Here is a 19,786-nt window from a genome sequence, read left to right as displayed (position 1 = left end):
ACTACCACCAGCAAGAAGGCAACAACACAAAGGCCTGCACGTGTCTTCTAATTAGTTTATTAATTGAAAAAGACATATTTGTTACTTGCTACCAAAACTCATTTGAATGATTATTTTAAAATTTGAAAATATCATAATGCAATGAAATAAACAGATGTCATCTCATGTGTGTGTTTTAAAGGCATTTTTTTCTGTTTCTAAGTACAAAGTTGGCACCTACTGACTACCTGGTAGTAATTAAATACATCTAACATTAGATGAAGAAATTTAACCTACCTCATCAAAGGTGGTGTCATCTTTCTTCAAAGCTAGAAAATAAGAAGGAAAAGGAAACAGTTATTATGAAAAATTCCAAAGAGACTAAGTTATAGAAAACAGAATTTTAAAAAAAGGCAGTATGGTGTTTTCATTTCAGAAAGTAAATTGTACCCAAACCTGAATAACAATGTTATGATACAAATACGAAAACTGCAAATGAAAGAAAGAGAATTGCACAGCATGAATCTTTTTGAAATATTTTTCATAAATATGCAAACAGAACTATCCTCCCAGATCTAAGAAAGAAGCACACGTAACTGTTCCCTATGTCTTCTTTAGTTGGAACATGTTTTAATGAAAGCATAAAAGAATCACAAAGTAATCTTAAAGAAATTTCCCCTTAAACTCCTGGGTTTGGAGAAGATATCACCAATTGTTAGGATGACACCTACTTTGCATAGAGCCCTGAATGACACTTTCATACTGAGTGAAGAGTAGGTATGTTGATGAAAGATTAAGCCTGCTAAGATAAGCATTGCAGAGCAAGAGACATAATTTAAACATTTCAACATGATAAATTTTATAACAAAGTATTTCAAATGAAAACAATACATTCAGAATATTTTATAGGAACCAGCAAATACTTCAAATTTATTTTAAATACGGTCATGTGTCACTTAACAACTGGGATACATTCTGAGAAATGCACCGTTAGGCAATTTCATTGTGCAAATGTCACAGAGTGTACTTATACAAACCTAGATGGTATTACCTACTACATACCTAGGCTGTATGGTATAGCCTATTACTCCTAGGCTACAAACCTAGACAGCATGTTTACTGTACTGAACACTGTAGGCAACTGTAACACAATGGCAAGTATTTGTGTATCTAAACATAGAAAAATGTACAGTAAAAATACAGTATTATAATCTTGTGGGACCATCATCATATAAGTATGACTGTCCATAGCTTTAGAACTGGAGTATTTTCACCCAACATAGAAAGAGAAGAATTTCACCTACAGTTGGCAAACATCTAGTTCCTTACATTTTACAATTACTTAGAATGTTTCATATTAAGAAGAATGCATTAAATAGCTAATTTATCTGAAACTACTAGCTGGAGAAATGTTTCAAATTTACAGAACTGTGCATAGGTGTTTGCTGCTTTAAACCTGATTTAGTCTGGATAGAAGCACTTGCGTAGCTATTACTTGGAAAGCTTTGTTCTGACAAAAGCAATGAAAAGCAAATTATTCTGGCAATTAAGCTCTGAGAAAAGCAATGTGCCTAAACTGAAGCTATCATAGAACAGCTTAGGATACATACTCTAACACTTGTGAAAAGGTTATTTTTTCTCTGTTTCATATATTTGTGTTTTCAAGAATGTGATTGTGGTGAATTAAGGGACGGATGCAGGTAGGCTGAGGGAAATAAAATGTTTCTAAAAGTTTCTTATTTTTCCCTTTTGCCTAATAAACTAATCTTTCTTTATTGGATAACTATTTCTTCTGAAAGTGAATGGAAAATAAAAAGACAGTCCTTTGTTGTGAATGGCTTATCTTGCATTCAATTACTTGCACATGTTTTAATTATGTATTTAACTTAACCTACATTAAATCTAAAATAACCTGCATTAAATCTAAAATAATCTGTTTTGATAGAACCATATTAAGATCCTAGCTAACTTCTAATGACTGCATTTTCACTAGAATTTAACTTCTAAGCTACAAGGCTCTGTATAAATACCAGTCAACAATATTACTATACTGTCTACTCCCTCAACCTAAGGCGTGTCCTTTAATTAACATACTTGACTAATGAGTCCTTTACAAAAACATCAGTAATGTAATTCTAAATATAGACAAGCTGCTCCATCTGAAAAACAAAATTCTTTGGAATAAGAAATTAATAGCCCATTGATTTCACATACAAAGTCTAACATAAGCAAATTACCATACAGCCTCATACTTAGCTCATTTAACAAAGATTAATGGAACACACGCACTATGTGGTTGCCATGCAAGATGCAAAGCTACAGCAGTAAACTTATAATTCACGGCACAAACTTTTAAACATACTGTCTTTATTTTGGACATTATAAAAGTTCTGGAAATTTAGCCATGTGTTTTCTTAAGCAAAGCATCCTGTGGTTCTTTTTAACTACAGGTGCAGTGGCTCACACCTGTAATCTCAGCACTTTGGAAGGCTGAGGCGGATGGATCACCTGAGCTCAGAAGTTTGAGACCAGCCTGGGCAACAGGGGGAAATCCCGTCTCTACAAAAACAATACCAAATACATACATACATACATAATACATACATACATACATAATACATACATAATACATACATACATACATAATACATACATACATACATACATACATAAAATTAGCCAGGCGTTGAGGTGGTGCCCTGCCAGCTATTCGGGAGGCTGAGGTGGGAGGATCACATGAGCCTAGGAGGCAGAGGTTGCAGTGAGCCAAGATTGCGCCACTGCACTCCAGTCTGGGCGACAGAGTGAGACCCTGTTCCTCTGCTGCCAAAAAACAAGATACTATCCCTTAGGGAACTGTAAATACGGAATGAAGACCCTCAAGTTGAGAAATGAAGACAGCAGAAAACCAGACTGTCTTGAACAGCGAGACTGGACTATTTCCTTCTTATCTCCTAGTCCTGACAATTCTCCAACATTCTGGACAAAGAGGTGGGGTCTGGAGGTATCAAGAGGAGAAAATAGAAGAAACTGCAAGTGTATTTGCTATGACATAAAGAACAGGAAGCCAGATTCTCTCATCTGCACAATACTCTCAAGCTCAAGGTTACCACAGAATACCATTACTTCACTGAAGTCATTCACTGCTAGACTCACACCTTACACGGTTTCTTCTAAATTCTGAGTCCTTGTCCTGAACAGCAGTTAACAGTGACAATAAACACCAACTTAAGATGTGTTTGCCAGATATTCACCAGGTCACTGATAAGTAAATTCTGACCCAAACAAGAATACAACATCTCATTATTGATTACATTCCCTGATGGCCGTAGTCATTCATGTAAATGTAAATCCACAATTATCTTGAAGGATTTAATGGAGTAACAAGCATATTACACAATTCTGGAATAGCCAAGGGGCATATGAAAATATTTCAGATCAGCAGATATTCTATTCAGTCTTCTGCTCACACATTGCTTCCTCTAGAAAGCTTCTCATGATTTCACCTAGATGAAAGTGGTGCTCCTCCTGTGTTCTCCAACAGCAAATTTCGCTAATCTTCACGGCAGAATTTGTCACTTTGTATTGTAAATGCCTATTCATTGGCCTGTTTTCCCTTAAAATCCTTGAGGACAGGGACCAGCCACATCGGTCAATCTGACTGTCAGAACAATGTCTACAGTGGAGAGGAGTTACTCAGTAATTATTTGTTGAATTAATGAGCCCTAACTCGATGGCAAAAGGAGAGTATCTTTTGAGATACACTTAAGTTTGTGTATGAAAATGATACACTGGTTCTCTCTTAAAAGATCATAGATATAAATTCCATTTTGTAGTTTTCAAATTAAAATATTTTGAAGTTGCATTGGGGAAAATATGGTAAAATAGTTAAATTTTGTGTCTGAACATTTAACCTTACATTTCTCTTTTCTGACATAATGAATTCATCAAATGACAACTGGACTCTAGAATTACACACTTCAGCACAAGGTAACAAACCCCAAAGTTCAGTGTAATCACAGCCTCTTCTTTTTATTTAGTTTCCTCACAAACCATATCCTTTAAAGAAATGGTATACATGGGGTTCATCTCAAATATTGCAGAGTATAAACTTCCTTTTCTCTAGGAGATAGTCCAAATAAGTATGAAGAAATGCATTCAAATGAGTATGAAAAAATGTCAGTTTGACCTTAATCATAAACCGGACATTACATAAAGCCTTTCTTCTTCTAGGCTAACATTCAAAAATAAAAAAGAAACAAGAAAGAAAAGAGGAAATGAACTTTAATATACTTAAACTATTCAATAATTAAGTTCCCATTTGTCTGTTAGCCTAAACTTAAAAAAAAAAAAAGTGTGAGACAACTGTAGTGATTCCTAAATAGGTAACCATGCTGACACTATTTAGTAGAAAACCATAAATACTACCGAAATTGATGGGTGCCTTTAAAATTCAATTACACCCATCTTATAAAAGAACCATAACTATATCGTAGTCATTCCCTGGCAGATATCATAAATTAGAGTGCTATGGCTTGAAAGCCAATGTGTTTTATAATATAGTAATCTCAGATCAGCTGTATTTGGGGTGGACAGTGACAAACTCAGCATGATATCTGATGTGTAAACAAATTAAACATTAGCATTGCTTTATGTATTCAGAATTATTATTATTAATGATAAACACTGATTGGATATCAGATACTTTCAAACATTTCCTCATTTTCAATAGATGAATGATTAATAATTTCTTTCAGCTAAACAATAACATTGTACATTTCACCATACAACAAGCTACACTTTTGGATCATACTAAAGCAGCAAAATAAAGTCAGTATGTCTATTTCAAAAGCCATCTTAGATTGGTTAAGGAGAATGAGTATGTTGCAGTGTGGATTATTCAACAAGAATAAACCATTCGCTCTTTGATCTCCTCTTGAAGTACCAGTGAAGAAAGGAGGATGATGGGGTATAAACAGAAATTGGAAGGAATAATGACAGCCTATGGTATGACCTTCACCTTGTGATAGATACTGCACTAGATTTTTCATGTATTTTATCCATTTTAGTCTTCACATATATTCAACTTATATGAATATTTACAGATGAGGACTCTGGGCTTTAGAGAAATTCCACTGGCTGCCAAAGGCACAGAGCAAGCAAGGAAAACCAAGTTCAAATCCAGGCCTGCCTAACTCCAAACCACATGCTGTTTTAAGATTGGCTACACTACAAAGTTAATGGCCACTTCCCTCTTCTCTTGCTTTCTGTAAGATCAGTTAAGTCAGTATGATGGAATCCCTAATAATAACAAAAACAATGATAACATATCTTGAACATTTACTGAGTCTTTATTTAATGTGCCACACAGGACATGGTATGCATTATTTCACTAAAAGCCAACAACAAAACTGAGTTGTACATGAAAAACTGAAGCTCAGAGAAGTTGAGGGACCTCAGCTAGGCATAGCAACACTGGAAACACCCAGTCTGTGTGACACACAGCCCACATTCTTAACTCATGCACTATATAATCCCACACTAAGCCCTCAACTCAATAACCTCTAGCACCTTAAAAATCCTTAGATAATCAGAATGAGTCCACTGGTTTTAATTTTGCAAATACAATATAAAACACCAAGAAAATAAGAAAATACAGATTTTGTTTCTGCTACTTTTAATGAAATGTCCTTGCCTTGGTATACAACTATAATCACTTCAGTATCCACTTTTACAGTATTCCACAATGAGATCTGCAATTCAGAATCATACCTTCCATCAATACAAGAAATAATCAGCTGTGCTCACTGCACTGTATTCTGTGTCCTAAAGGGAGGATATAAAATCCACCAGATCTTAGAAGACATTTTAACAAGAGTTGGATTCAAAAGGAGTTTCACATCACTAAATCTCAGTAAGCTAGAAAATCCAATTAACTATAATACCCCCATTTGCCAGCACTGTACTTAATCCAAATTTTACTGATTGTCGATCAAAACCTTGAAATTATTTAAACATAAGGAACTTTTATATTAATGTCCTTGGTTTCTTACTGAGACTCAATTGCAATGAATTATTTAACACAAAACTGGAGGGGCTCCAACAGAATCATTAGCATTAGTAAACATATAGTTAATGTGTTTTAAAACAGGGCTTAATGGACTCCAGAACCCGCATCTGTGAAGGTTTGGGTCAGGGCTGAAACATCCTCGTTAATAATGAACACGACTCAACATTTCCCTCTCTCACACTCTTCTTGGCTTCAAACTTCATATGAATGCAGGGACTCTCCATATGTATCCCTAACTCTGAAGAGTGAAATTAATATCCAATACATGCAATAAATAAAACTAAAGATTGGTTTCATACCATAACTTTACAGTCATCTTGGGAAATATTTTGCATACCAACACAAAATTTTAAGTTGAAAGATCAAAAAAACAAAACAAAACAAAACAACCACTTGGCTACATTTCGATCCATTGTACTCTCTCACTTGAATAAAGTTTGTGTGTCTTACAATGAATGTGTGGAAGAATATCTGTAACACTCATGTGCATCCCAGGGTTTTATTTTAAGGAATTAAGTACCTTTATGCTTAATTTCCATTAACACCTTCGTTAACGTGGACGACATTTTAAACAAGTGAAACAAAGACTAGGCAGCTTCCTAGGGACTCGCAGGGATTATTTTTTGTGGCTATAGCATTCTCTTGCTCAGGGTAGTTACGTGTATCAGTGAAAGTTGTGACAGTATGGGGCGGGGGACAGCTACCTCTTCAGGTTAAAAGGGGTTTTCTATGCCCCATACTCAAAATCTAACAAACCCATTTCACGTGACACTGCTGTCACCCTATTACAACCTGTGACATGCATTTATTCTTCACTGTCCTAAACACTGTTGGTCAGTTGGTTGCTTGGTTCAAAGACAATAGCCCGTGAGCTCTAGTAAATGGAACAAGTTCCGGAGACATTACTAAATGTCCAGACAACTCCACAGCGCGCATTTCTCTCCAGTCGCGGGAAGATTCAGAGACCTCGAGACTGAACACCCAAATCTCGCTTTCCAGGACCCGAAGTACCGAACAATAGGTCCCAAGGTAACTGTCCCACTTCCCTTCAGGTTGGATATGTTAAACAATACCAGGGCACAGTCTAATGTTTCACCAATTTTCAAAGCTAAATTACTGACTAAACGCCCAATATCAAAGTCTGTGCGCAAAAAATAACAAGTGGCCCAAGTAGCCGCGCAACCCCTTGCGCAGTGGGAGCCGAGGGGTCCCCTCGTCCGTCCCCCACGCGCGCGAAAGGGCGAGCACTAGTGGCGGAGGAGGGGGGAACCCATATTGTAGGCTTGAGAGAGACTAAAAATGAACCCCCCAGATCCTGAGGGAGAGGGGTCTCTTCCTTTGCGTCCTCGCCCTCCCCAGGGTCCCTAGCACTGTGCCCTCGACCCCCGCTCGCAACGCACCCCACGCCAGCCCCGCTGGCAGCTGCATGGCTGGTGCCAGGAGCGCGGCGGGGGCGCGGGCCGAGGGGACCGGGCGCTGGGGGTGCAGGGGGCATCGCGTTACTCACCAATGCGGCTGAAACTCTCCGACAAAGTTCTCCGCAACTTCTTCATCTTGCCGATCTTCTCGGCCGGCTGCGGCTCAATGAGGTCGCACATCTGGGCGACGCGGGGCCCCGGCAACTTCCCTAAACTGGTCCAGGGCACAGCTCAGACAACGGCGAGGGCGCGCGCCGCGGGGAAAGCGGCGCCTCCTCCTCCTCCACCTCCTCGGCGGGGTGGGAGGCGACGCGCAGGGCTACGGAGGCGAGCAGCAAGCAGGCGGCGGGCAGCAGGCTCCGCTCCGGCCTGGGCCGCTGCTGGGCGGGCGGGGGCGGTTTACGTGGTGCCGGGGGCGGCCGCGCTCGCCGCCGCCGCCGCCGCCGTGGTGGCCCCGCGCCGCGCCGCCGCCGCCCGGCTCATTTTCCCTCCTTTGTAACGGAGAGAAGCGCGGCCGGCAGGGGGAGTGGTGCGGCCGAAGGAGGAGGCGGGGGCGGGCCGGGGACAAGGTGCGGGAGTCGCCTGGAGCCCAGTGCGCGGGGCGAGGGCGAGTGGGCCGGCGGGAGAAGTTCTCAGCCCAGAGTTGCGGGCGCTGGGCAGAAGGAGCCGCGGCGCGGAACCGCCAGCCCGACCGCTCCTGCAGCCCTCCTGCTGCCGCCGCCACGCCTCTCCCTCGACGAAGGCCTCCGGGCGCGGGAACCTAGCACGACCTCGGCTCCCCGCTAGCCTCCCGCGTCCTCCGCGGCCCTCTGCGTCTAGCTCGCGCCCCGGCGGCGCCCCCTCCCGGCCGCCCCCGCGCTCCTCCCCGGCCCCGCCCGCGCGCCGAAGGATCGCCAAGGGGCCGGGGTGGGAGCGGGCAGCGGCTGGGGACAGCGTCTTGGGCTGTGGGGAGGCTACCGAAAGGAAACGGGCCGAGTCCAGTTGTATAAGCGGTTTTCGCCTTCCACGAGCGCGTGTGGAAAAGCGCGGAGTTGGGTGGAGGGCAGCTGCAACGACTGCCTCCTGGACTGGGTGCGGTAAGGCCTTAGGGATGCATTCAGATGTAGGGTGCCTTATTTTTGGCCGAGAAAGCTGTCAAGTGAAAGATCTAAGGGGAAAGGTGGGCCCAGATTTTTTTGTTGTTGTTTGCGGTGGGTTTTTTGTTTGTTTTGAGGTCAAGTGCAGAAGCAGCGGAAGCTTCAACTGTAACCCTTCAGAAGGCAGGGATCATGCTGTTTCCCTCCTTGTCTCTGATCTTGGTGACACATGTAGGAGATTTCTGATATGAATACCCGGTTCTGCAGTAAATAGCAGATACAGCCCTTGGTCTTTTTCTATTAAATTCTTCGAATATATTTCTGAATTGGGAGATTTAGAGGCTAAACAGATTCCGACTTCTTTTTCCCCCACCTCAAAAACAGAACTTTAAAAAGGAGTGGGGGAGGTGTTTATAAAATCCCAGGACAAAGAGTTCCAGCAGCAACACACATCGTCTTCATTCTGAAAAAACCTGGTGCGGCGCGAGTTCCAAACGTCAGTCTCTCAGGGGAGAGAGAAGGAAGGTGGGGGAGGGCTTGATTGTGTTGATTTGGGGCCAGCAAACTCCTTATGAATAGAAACGTTAGTAATCTTGAGTCATCTGGCTGTGTAAGTAATAAGAGCTTGTGAGGGTGTGACAATGCTGTTTGGTTTGAAGGAAATTTTGGGGAGTTTATGTTTTGTTAAAAGACTTTTTATCTTAAAAACTAGCCCCCTGCCTTCCTTAAATTGTGAGGTAAAACAGTGATTTGTTCTGCCCTATACTGAGCACACTGTAGGATCTTGATAGATTGTGGATGATAAAAGACAGGAAGTCAAGCTAAGTGGGGAGCAGAGGGGGGCAAGGAATTCGCCAGGAAAGTCCATATGAGTTAAAACGCAAAGCTGTTGGATCCTGGCTGCCATATCTAGATAATTACAGACAGCACCAAGGGTGGCCTCATACCGGAAAAAAGTTTGACTTTTACCACTTCCTCAGGTTAGTTAGGGAGAAAGTTTTCAGCAGTTATGAATGAAAAGACAAATTCAACCAATCAAAACACTAATAGGTTGTACGAGTCAACAAACATGAAGAAATATTAATTTAACGAACTTTCACTATTATACACCTGTGACTGTTATCCACTGTGACAATGGCTGTTTCAAATATATAATATGTTAAATATATATTTTTTAACCTTCCCAGTATTTTTTTTTTTTTTTTTTTCGAGACAGGGTCTGTCGCCCAGGCTAGAGTGTAGTGGCGCGATTTTGGCTCACTGCAACCCTCTCCTGGGCTCAAGCCATCCTCCCACCTCAGCCTCCTAAATAGCTGGGACTACGGGTGCGCACCACCATGCCTGGCTAATTTTTGTGTTTTTTGTAGAAAAGGGGTTTCATCATGTTACCCAAGCTGGTCTCCAACTCCTGAGATCAAGTAATCTGCCCGCCTTGACCTCCCAAAGTTCTGGGATTACAGGCGTGCACCACCATGCCCGTCCCCTTTCCAGTATTTCTGACTTTAAAAAAGTAGTCAGCTTCTTCTTAAATTATGGTAAAAGCATACAAAAGTATGCACCAATTTTCTTAAATGGATCAGTGTGTACTGATGTGTGAATATGTACAGGCTAAGTGTGGGGAAAAGCATGTTTAGTATTTTAAACCATTTGTGGAAAAAACATATACACATCTATGTGTTTCTATATGCATAGAATATTCCTGGAAAAAAGAACAGAAAACTGTTGATTGTATATCCAGAATAGAGATAACTTTTCCCTTTGCAATTTATATCTTTAAGTATAGTTTGAATGTTTTATTCAAGAATGCTTTACTTTTATAATAATAAAAATACTAATATAAACATAATGAATATATTCCTTTTCCCTACCCCACTTCGAAACTTCAGCTCTCCCAACTCCAGAACAACTTCCTGTAGTTACAACAGTATACCTGGCAGGAGAAACACCTGTTAAGCATGGGCCAAATAAAGCTTGGCAATTATGAGTAACCAACTTTTCATTATATGCTCATCTTGCTCCCTTTCCTGATTATGTTTTAAAAGGGCAAATTTTGCAAGAAACTGCAATGCAAAGAAGGACATTTTTAACTTCATGCTTTTAAGATATATATACTTATAGATTCAACTCTTTCTATTATTTGTTTCACATTTGCCGTCATCTTAACAGTGTAAGTTCAGGGACCCTAAGATATGAAACACACAGTGCCTGTTGCATAGAGAATGTAAATTAATGTTTGTCAAATAAATATAGAATGGATTGTTATCTCTGAGAAGTGATGTGTTATCCTTGGAAACAAAGATGACTATCCAGCATCTGTGGAGCATATGTTTTTTCAGTAGGAGAATGGATCTGTGCCAGTTCTGCATCTCAGCTTCTGATTTACAAGGTTATAGTTTTGGATGGCCTGAATTAAAGGTGCAGTGTTCAAGTACAAAGAGATAAGCTTATCTAGAGGCTGAATCCAACATGGGTTGACCTTAACCAAATTCACCAATTAAAGGATACAAGCGTATTACGAGTTCAGTAGTAACAACAGTGGCTGGGGACCCAGGACTGATGAGTTCTAGTCCCTACTGTCTATCACTAAGTGCTTTGTAGCCTTAGACAACTAAGTGATTTACCCATTTTCTTACATTTAAAATGAGGGGCTTGAACTAGATAACCTCTAGGTCCATTCATAGCTGCAAAATTCTAATTCTAAATTTAATGGTGAGCCAGAAGCAATGACGCATACCTACAGTCCCAGCTACTCAGGTGGCTAAAGTGGGAGGATCTCTTGAGCCCAGGAGTTTAAGACCAACCTGGGCAACACAGCAAGACCCCATCTCTAATAGATAAATCAAATGTAATGATGAAATTTTCCCTCTTCCATCTTCCATACTATATATATATATATATATATATATATATTTATGAAGAGTAAGTCATACACAAATAAGATAGACAAGGATTCGTTGACAAAAATTATGTGAAATTTAAGATACATCATTTCTAGTCACATTACATATACATTATGCTTTTACTGTAAAATAAAATGTGGATATTTTCCATACAACAAAAATATCAGGCTAATATGCTGGCAGTAGATTATAAGGGAACGAATCCTAATTCAAGTAAGATAAAATATAAAAGATTTGATTAGAATCCAAAATACCAGCAAAAGCAGACTTATTGATCTGAAACAGTTTTCAAAATATTCTGAGAGAAAAGAAATCCATGAAACAAGGATACCAAGGACATGAAGAATATAGTTGGAAAATGAAGTTTAAAAAAGATATGTTTATAATGTAAAGTTTTAAAGTTTAGCCAAAGCATAGATAAAGATTAAGACATACTGCCAGAGTGTAATTATTAAAGTGGTAGACATTTACATAATTAAATATCCTCTTAGAACTCTAAATAGTCAATCTATTTAACTAGTTTTAAGATCAAATTTATCCTTTTTGAACACATCAGGAACTGAAGTAACACAAGGTTAAATGACTTGAACAAAGTTCTCAGTGACTCATCAGTGAAATTGGTACATTGACTCTAAAATTCTTGTCACCAACTCTTACGTTCCAACTATTGACCAGTATCCAAACTTAAGGATTCCTTTTTTTTTCCCCCTTTGACAAAGAGCAAATTGAAATCAGAAAGGGGAGTAAAATGGAAGGTTCCAGAAACCAGCGTATTCACAACTCAGGTCAATGAAGACTTCCTTCATCTCTCCTCCTTGTTCCATCACCCATCCATTGCCTACTCCTTCCTAATTCAGATCCTTTTCAGGTTTACAGAAATCACTGTCTGCTGACACAAAACCTCCAAGCTTGTTCAAGAATAAGACCTACATTTGTTTATTTTATAGGTAATTGTGCATTTTTTCATCCTACATCTCAAGAGACCGAGGGACCTCAGTAAATTGATCTACTTACCAATGACTATAAGAAGGACAAAGAAGTTGTAAAAACATCTAAATGATGTTAAACATAAATTAGCTCAGAATAGGTTTGAAGAAGGAAAACTACCAGGGTCAAAGCATGCAATAAAAACTGGAAAGTTCCCCTCTCCCATTAAACCATGCTTAAATATTATATTGCATATCATTCATGTTTTTTATTGTTACATAACTTGTACTATAGATGTTTATATGAGAAAACATCTACCACCATTTCTAAGATACAGTTCACTTAATAATGCTTTTTGGTATTACTTGTATTTGTGTTACAGATGTGCCATTAACTATGGGTCCCCATGAATGGCATCAATTTTAATGTATCATGTTGTATCCATCAAAACGAAACTTCGGAGACCAGCCCTGTAATTGAACCCTGGACATGGATGTGAAAGTGGACAGAAATTAATACCTTAGTGAACTTAAAACCTTATGGTTTTGTGCGGTCCAGACAAGTCCTGTTAAGGGCAATTAAGTTCAGAAATGCACCTTTTCTATCAAAAACATCCTAGTCTTTCCTCCCAGGCCTTTTGACAGTTCATCTGCATTCACATGTCTATTCTAATCAAGCACAAACCAAAAAAAAAAAAGTATCTATAGAAGTCATATTGATAGCATCATTGCACATATGACATTCTCTAGCTAAAATAATTCAATATTTGTAATTGTAAAATGTTACTATCATAACTTATGGTTTTATAATAGGCTATGAATTAATGATTTCATTTTATCTTAACTCATACTACCCCAAGAAACATTATTATTATCACGAGGTCACACAAGAAAATGGGCCTAGAAATGCCAAAAGTATGCCCAAGATCATTACACAGGTTCCAGTTCTAGATTGACACACACTTGTTTGCCAAAAAGTTTCCTTTATAAAGTATTTTTATCGCATGATGGTGGTCGCTTCTTTTTCTTTTGATATACTTTGGGTATAATCACAATTGTCCTTATTGTATAAAAAGGAACTATTCTGAAGCAAAGAGAGTTCAAGAAAGTAGCCATACTCAGGTTAATAAATGCATCCAAACTTTTAAATTACAACACTGTATTTTGCTTTTTCCTATGTTATAGGAAAGAAATTTAAAAGTATGGTATTGAAAGATGTACAACTGACTTTGGAAAAAGGGTTCCTCTCTAATTGGTGTTTGTAAGTGATCTAAATAAACATTTTTAAACTATCATTTGTGGAGTCATTGCTACATACTAGGCAATTGAAGACATTGCCTCCACTTTCACCATCACCCTATGAGTTGTCTTTTATTATCCTGTTTTACAGGTGAAAAAACTAACATTCATTGAAATCAAATTAATTTTTTTTTTTGAGACAGAGTATCACTTTGTCACCCAGGCTGAAGTGCAGTGGCGGGATCTTGGCGCACTGCAACCTCTACCCTGGATTCAAGCAATTCTCCTGCCTCAGCCTCCCCAGTAGCTGGAATTACAGGCGCCCGCCACCATACCCGTCTAATTTTTGGTATTTTTTAGTAGAGACGGATTTCACCATGTTGGTCAGGCTGGTCTAAAACTCCTGACCTCAAGCAGTCCACTCATTTCAGCCTCCCAAAGTGCTGGTATTACAGACATGAGCCACCACGCCTGGCCTGAAATCAAATTAATTTCCTAAAACTACACAGCTGACCAGGCACGGTGGCTCACACCTGTAATCTCAGCACTTTGGGAGGCCAAGGCAGGAGGATTGCTTGAGCCCAGGAATTCGAGACCATCCTCGGACAACATAGGGAGACCCCATCTGTACAAAAAAATTTAAAAATTAGCCAGGTGTGGTGGCATGCACCTGTAGTCCCAGCTATTCATGAGCCTGAGGTGGGAGGATGGCTTTAGCCCAGCAGGTTGAGGCTACAATGAGCTGTGATCACACCACTGCACTCCAGTCTGGGCAATAGAGTGAGACCCTTTCTCTAAAAAATAAAAAATGAGAAACACTACTCAGCTGAGTAAGTGTGAAAGTTACAGCAAAATTAGAAAGTCACAATTTTGCAACCCCGATGTAATAATTGATTGAGGCAAATAAATCACTGGATATATTTTTGTTGAGTAAAGAATATCAGCCAGGCATGGTGGCTCATGCCTGTAATCCCAGCACTTTGAGAGGCTGAGGCGGGTGGGATCATTTGAGGTCAGGAGTTCGAGACTAGCCTGGCCAACATGGTGAAACCCTGTCTCTACCAAAAATACAAAAATGAGCGGGATATGGTGGTGTACGCTTGTATTCTCAGCTACTTAGGAGGCTGAGGCAGGAGAATTGCTTGAACCCCAGAGACAGAGGTTACAGTGAGCCACGATTGTGCCACTGTACTCTAGCCTGGGCAACAGAGCAAGACTCTGTCTCAAACAAACAAAAAAAAAAACAAGAATGCCCACATGGTAATTTTCTTAGTCTATGTGAGCTGCTTTAGCAAAAATACCATAAACTATATGGTTTATAAACAACAAATGTTTATTTCTCACAGTTCTGGAGGCTGGGAAGTCCAAATCAAGGTGCAAGCAGATCCAGTGTCTGGTAATGACCCATTTATCATAGATGGTGACTTCTTGCTTTGTTCTCACGTGGTAGAAGGGGCCAAACAAGCTTCCTGGGGCCTCTTTCATAAAGGCACTAATCCCATTCATGAGGGCCCCACTCTCATGATCTAATCACCTGCAAAAGTCCCCACCTCTTGATATTATCACATTGGAGGTTAGATTTCAATGTATGAATTTAGGGGGAACATAAACATCTAAACTGTAGCAGTAATAATCCTCTACAATGTAACCCTCTACAGATTACATTCACAATGGATTGGTTGGATGTTATGCCCTTGCCCAAGTGATCAAACATAGACTCACAAATAGGGGACATTCTGAATACCATGTGCTTCCTAATGTAAGGCAACAAGAGGTACCCACACCACCTATGTTGTATTCTTGCCAAAAATGTTCAACAATCACACAGGTCCAGAATGTGGGACCTTCTAGATGATTATTGATCAGGGCTTTTCAAAGGGTATCAATATTCATGTTTGTTCATGAAAAACAAAGCAAAACAAGGCAAGGGTATTGTTCTATATTAAAGAGACATAGCAACCACAAGTAATGCACAAACTTTATCTGACTCCTGGATTAAAAAATAACATGAAACCGCACAGTATTTCATAACACACAGTTGTAAAATACATTTGAGAAGATTAGAAATTAAAATATTGACAGTGTATTAGATGTTGGATTCAAGTTAATTTTCTTAGGTGTGACAGATATTTATGGATAAAATGTCATGATATATACAAATTATTTTTAAATGGCTCAACAACAAAAATTATGTTCAAATGATTTAATAACAACATATGCATACATATAGATCTATCTCCATATGTATATATGCATAGGTACACACGGGAAAGGGTAGTGACAAAAATGATAAAAATTGGTGAATATAGGTGAGGAATATACAGTTTCCATTGCATTTTTTTTAACTTTCTGTAGGTTTTTAAATTTTCAAAATAAAAAGGTGAAATGGAACAAACCAACCCAGCTGGTGAGTGGCAGGTCAGCAGGTCAATCAAGTTCTAAAGCTGTCTATAAGTAAGCAGCCATATTGTGAGTAAAAACTAAAAATTAAAAGATAAATTTAAAAAGTTCTGAAGCTGGTATTTGATTCATATTATACCACCACCTCCACATCTGAGAAAAGTACTAACGTCGGTAGCATTAATAAAATATGAGTTAGTCATAATTAATATTTAAACCAACATTCCTTACCTATGAAGACAGTCATACCAAAGTTATTAGGGTACACATTTAAAGGACTGCTCTAGGACATTCTAGGCAGGGACCGGAAAGGCAGGAGAAGGAAGAGCCATGTGTAGATTGAAAAAGACTCTAAGATGATTATTGCACTGCCCCCATCAAGTGAGAACCAATGATTCACTTCCTGGAATAGCAACATGATGGTAGTTATTTGATGAAAGTCAGATAGAGAGGATAACATGGAGGCACCTACAGAACATGAAGGACAAGTTGGAGAGATAAACGTCCTAGGTGTGTTTCAAACAGTGAAAAAGCAGGGCTAGAAGCAGAAGATATTAATTCTTAGTTCTAGAATCTTCTCTCATAATCTGTGTAGTATTACCAATCCTCTGCTTCCTTGACTGTAAATTAGAGATGGACAATTATCCTGGCCCTACTACCTACAAATTTAAGGGGTTGTTATCTCCTTTCCCCAATTTTGGGGCACCTAATCAAGTATATTTGATTTTTATTTTATTTTATTTTATTTATTTATTTTTTTGAGAAGGAGTCTCGCTCTGTTACCCAGGCCAGAGTGCAGTGGCGCAATCTCAGCTCACTGCAAGCTCCGCCTTCCAGGTTCACGCCATTCTCCTGTCTCAGCCTCCTGAGTAGCTGGGACTACAAGCGCCCGCCACCACGCCCGGCTAATTTTTTGTATTTTTAGTAGAGACGGGGTTTCACCGTGTTAGCCAGGGTGGTCTTGATTTCCTGACCACGTGATCCGCCTGCCTCAGCCTCCCAAAGTGCTGGGATTACAGGCATGAGCCAGCCACCTTTTAATTACAAACCAAGAAAAGAGGGACAGATGATGTAGTTAACCAGAAAGAACTGGGAGGATCCATTTTCAGTACTGTTTTTCCTTATTGTAAGAAGTAATCTTACTTGTCTTCATTTTTTTTGATCAAACACATATTGAGCACCTACTATGTCTCAGGTACTGTGCTAAGATCTGGTTATACTGCAGTGGATGAGATGGAGCATGGTCATCATACCTGGCTGCAAATGCTTACAGACTAGTGAGGAAAAATGATGTTAAAACCGCCATTTACAATAAAACGTGACCCATTTTAAAATAGAGAAAAGACTGAATGCCACAGCAGGGACATTTCACCATAATTTGAGGGTGAGACACATCCTCTCTGAGCAATCACACCTAAACTGAGATCTGAAGGATCCAAAGAGGTAGTCACCCAACAAGCAGAAGTTCCTTACAGAGGGATCAGCATCTGTGGAGGCCAGATGGCAAAGGCAGAACATAGCGGGTTCAAGAATCTGAAAGACAGTTGGAGTATACAATAGATATCAGATGAGGTTGGCAAATTTGGCAAGGGCCAAAAGGGAGACACTTTAATACTTACACAGTAAAAGGTATGTATGCTTTAATTCCTATTAGAAATGGCAGACAACATTCATGGTAGTTTCTGTTCCTCCTGAAAACTCACCAAAACTATGATGAATGAAATTTTTAAAAGCATAAGTCCATAAGCACACAAGTAATGGAAGAGGAAAAAGCAGCAACACAATTTTGGAAACTGGAAAAATTATAGTTGTTAGTCCCAAGAAAGTTGATTCCTAAGCCAGCCATTGGCAAGGCTGAGAAGCAACCTACTGAAAATTTATAACTGAATGTCAAGGACCCTAGCCATCTTTCCTCACTTCCTTCACGTAGTTCTGGCCAACAGATTATCCTGCAGTGAAAACCACAGCTGACAGGCTGAACCATATAAATCAAGCTTTCCAAAAACTTTTCAGTGCTTTTCTCCCAGATATGGGCAGGCAGCCAAGGATCTCTATATAGTTGATAGAATATAATAAGAAAAGTAGAGGCCAAAACAAACTAATAGAAAAACAGCTAGGAAGAAATAAAGGCTATGAAGAAGAAAAAAAAGTAATATCTTCAAAAAAAGATAGTGAAACATTATAACATATTACAGCCATTAAACAAGAATTAGGTACTACAAATTTTTTTAAAAAGTAACAGTCGAAGGCCAAAAATAAATTGCTGGATATTAAAAATATCATAGTTTAAAAGGAAATTTATAGGCTGGGCACAGTGGCAAACACCTGGAATCCCAGCACTTTGGGAGGCCAACGCAGGAAAATCACTGAGTCCGGCAGTTCGAGACCGGCTTGGGTAACATAGCAAGACCTTGTCTCCACAAACAATAATTGTTTTAAAATTAGCCAAGTGTGGTGGTGTGCACCAGTAGTCCCAGCTACTCAGGAGACTGAGGCAGTAGAATAGCTTGAGCCCTGGAGGTTGAGGCTTCAGTGAGCTGTGATCACACCACTGCACTCCAGCCTCAGTAACATAGTGAGACTCAGTCTTTCAAAAAAAATAAAAATAAAAAATAAGATAAAAGAAAACTTCAGATAAAGGTTTAAAATTTAAAGGTGATGAAATTCCCAGGCAGGTAAAACAAAAAGATAAAGAGAAGGAAAGTGGAGAAAAAAAGATAAGAAAGTATAAACTAGTGCCGGAAGTTCAATATCTGAATAATGGGAGTTTACAGAAAGAAAGAACAAAGAAAATAGAAGAGAGGAAATGATCAAAGAAATAATTCGGGGGCGGAGCAAGATGGTCAAATAGGAACAGCTCCAGTCTCCAACTCCCAGCACGAGTGACACAGAAGACCGGTGATTTCTGCATTTTCAACCGAGGTACTGGGGTCATCTCACTAGGGAGTGCCGGAAAATCGGTGCTGGTCAGCTGCTGCAGCCCGACCAGCAAGAGCTGAAGCAGGGCGAGGCATCGCCTCACCTGGGAAGTGCAAGGGGGAAGGGAATCCCTTTTCCTAGTGAGGGGAACTAAGACACACAACACCTGGAAAATCGGGTAACTCCCACCCCAATACTACGCTTTAAGCAAACGGGCACACCAGGAGAATATATCCCACACCTGGCTGGGAGGGTCCCAAACCCACGGAGCCTCCCTCATTGCTAACACAGCAGTCTGCGATCTAACCCAAACGGCAGCAGCGAGGCTGGGGAAGGGGCGCCCGCCATTGCTGAGTCTTAAGTAGGTAAAGAAAGCCGCTGGGAAGCTCGAACTGGGTGGAGCTCACAGTAGCTAAAGGAAACCTGCCTGTCTCTGTAGACTCCACCTCTGGGGACAGGGCACAGATAAAAAACAACAACAAAAAAGCAGCAGAACCTCTGCAGATGCAAACGACTCTGTCAGACAGCTTTGAAGAGAGCAGTGGATCTCCCAACACGGAGGTTGAGATCTGAGAAGGGACAGACTGCCTGCTCAAGCGGGTCCCTGACCTCTGAGTAGCCTAACTGGGAGACATCCCCCACCTGGGGCAGTCTGACACTCCACACCTCACAGGGTGGAGTACACCCCTGAGAGGAAGCTTTCAAAGGAAGAATCAGACAGGTACACTCGCTGTTCAGCAATATTCTATCTTCTGCAACCTCTGCTGCTGATACCCAGGCAAACAGGGTCTGGAGTGGACCTCAAGCAATCTCCAACAGACCTACAGCTGAGGGTCCTGACTGTCAGAAGGAAAACTAT

General features: G+C 40.2%; 1 protein-coding gene across 2 annotated transcripts in view; it reads right to left on the bottom strand.

Moving 5' to 3' along the window:
- Window positions 1–7,923, bottom strand: part of CDK14 (cyclin dependent kinase 14) — a 604,612-nt gene extending 596,689 nt beyond the window's left edge. The window contains exons 1-2 of one of the 2 annotated variants that reach the window (XM_033194405.1): window positions 7,557–7,923; window positions 277–308 (exon numbers count right to left, since the gene is read on the bottom strand). In XM_033194405.1, the coding sequence (XP_033050296.1) occupies window positions 277–308; window positions 7,557–7,647 (123 nt within the window). In that variant the 5' untranslated portion in view covers window positions 7,648–7,923. The remainder of the gene's footprint in view (window positions 1–276; window positions 309–7,556) is intronic. The other variant, XM_033194407.1, reaches the window with a different exon arrangement.
- Between the last annotated feature and the right edge of the window lie 11,863 nt (window positions 7,924–19,786).

The sequence above is a fragment of the Trachypithecus francoisi genome, unplaced genomic scaffold (genome assembly GCF_009764315.1).
Source record: "Trachypithecus francoisi isolate TF-2019V2 unplaced genomic scaffold, Tfra_2.0 Lachesis_group4, whole genome shotgun sequence".
Taxonomy (NCBI): domain Eukaryota; kingdom Metazoa; phylum Chordata; class Mammalia; order Primates; family Cercopithecidae; genus Trachypithecus; species Trachypithecus francoisi.
Note: the sequence above shows the minus strand (reverse complement) of the source record. Positions and strands in the feature narration are given on the sequence as shown.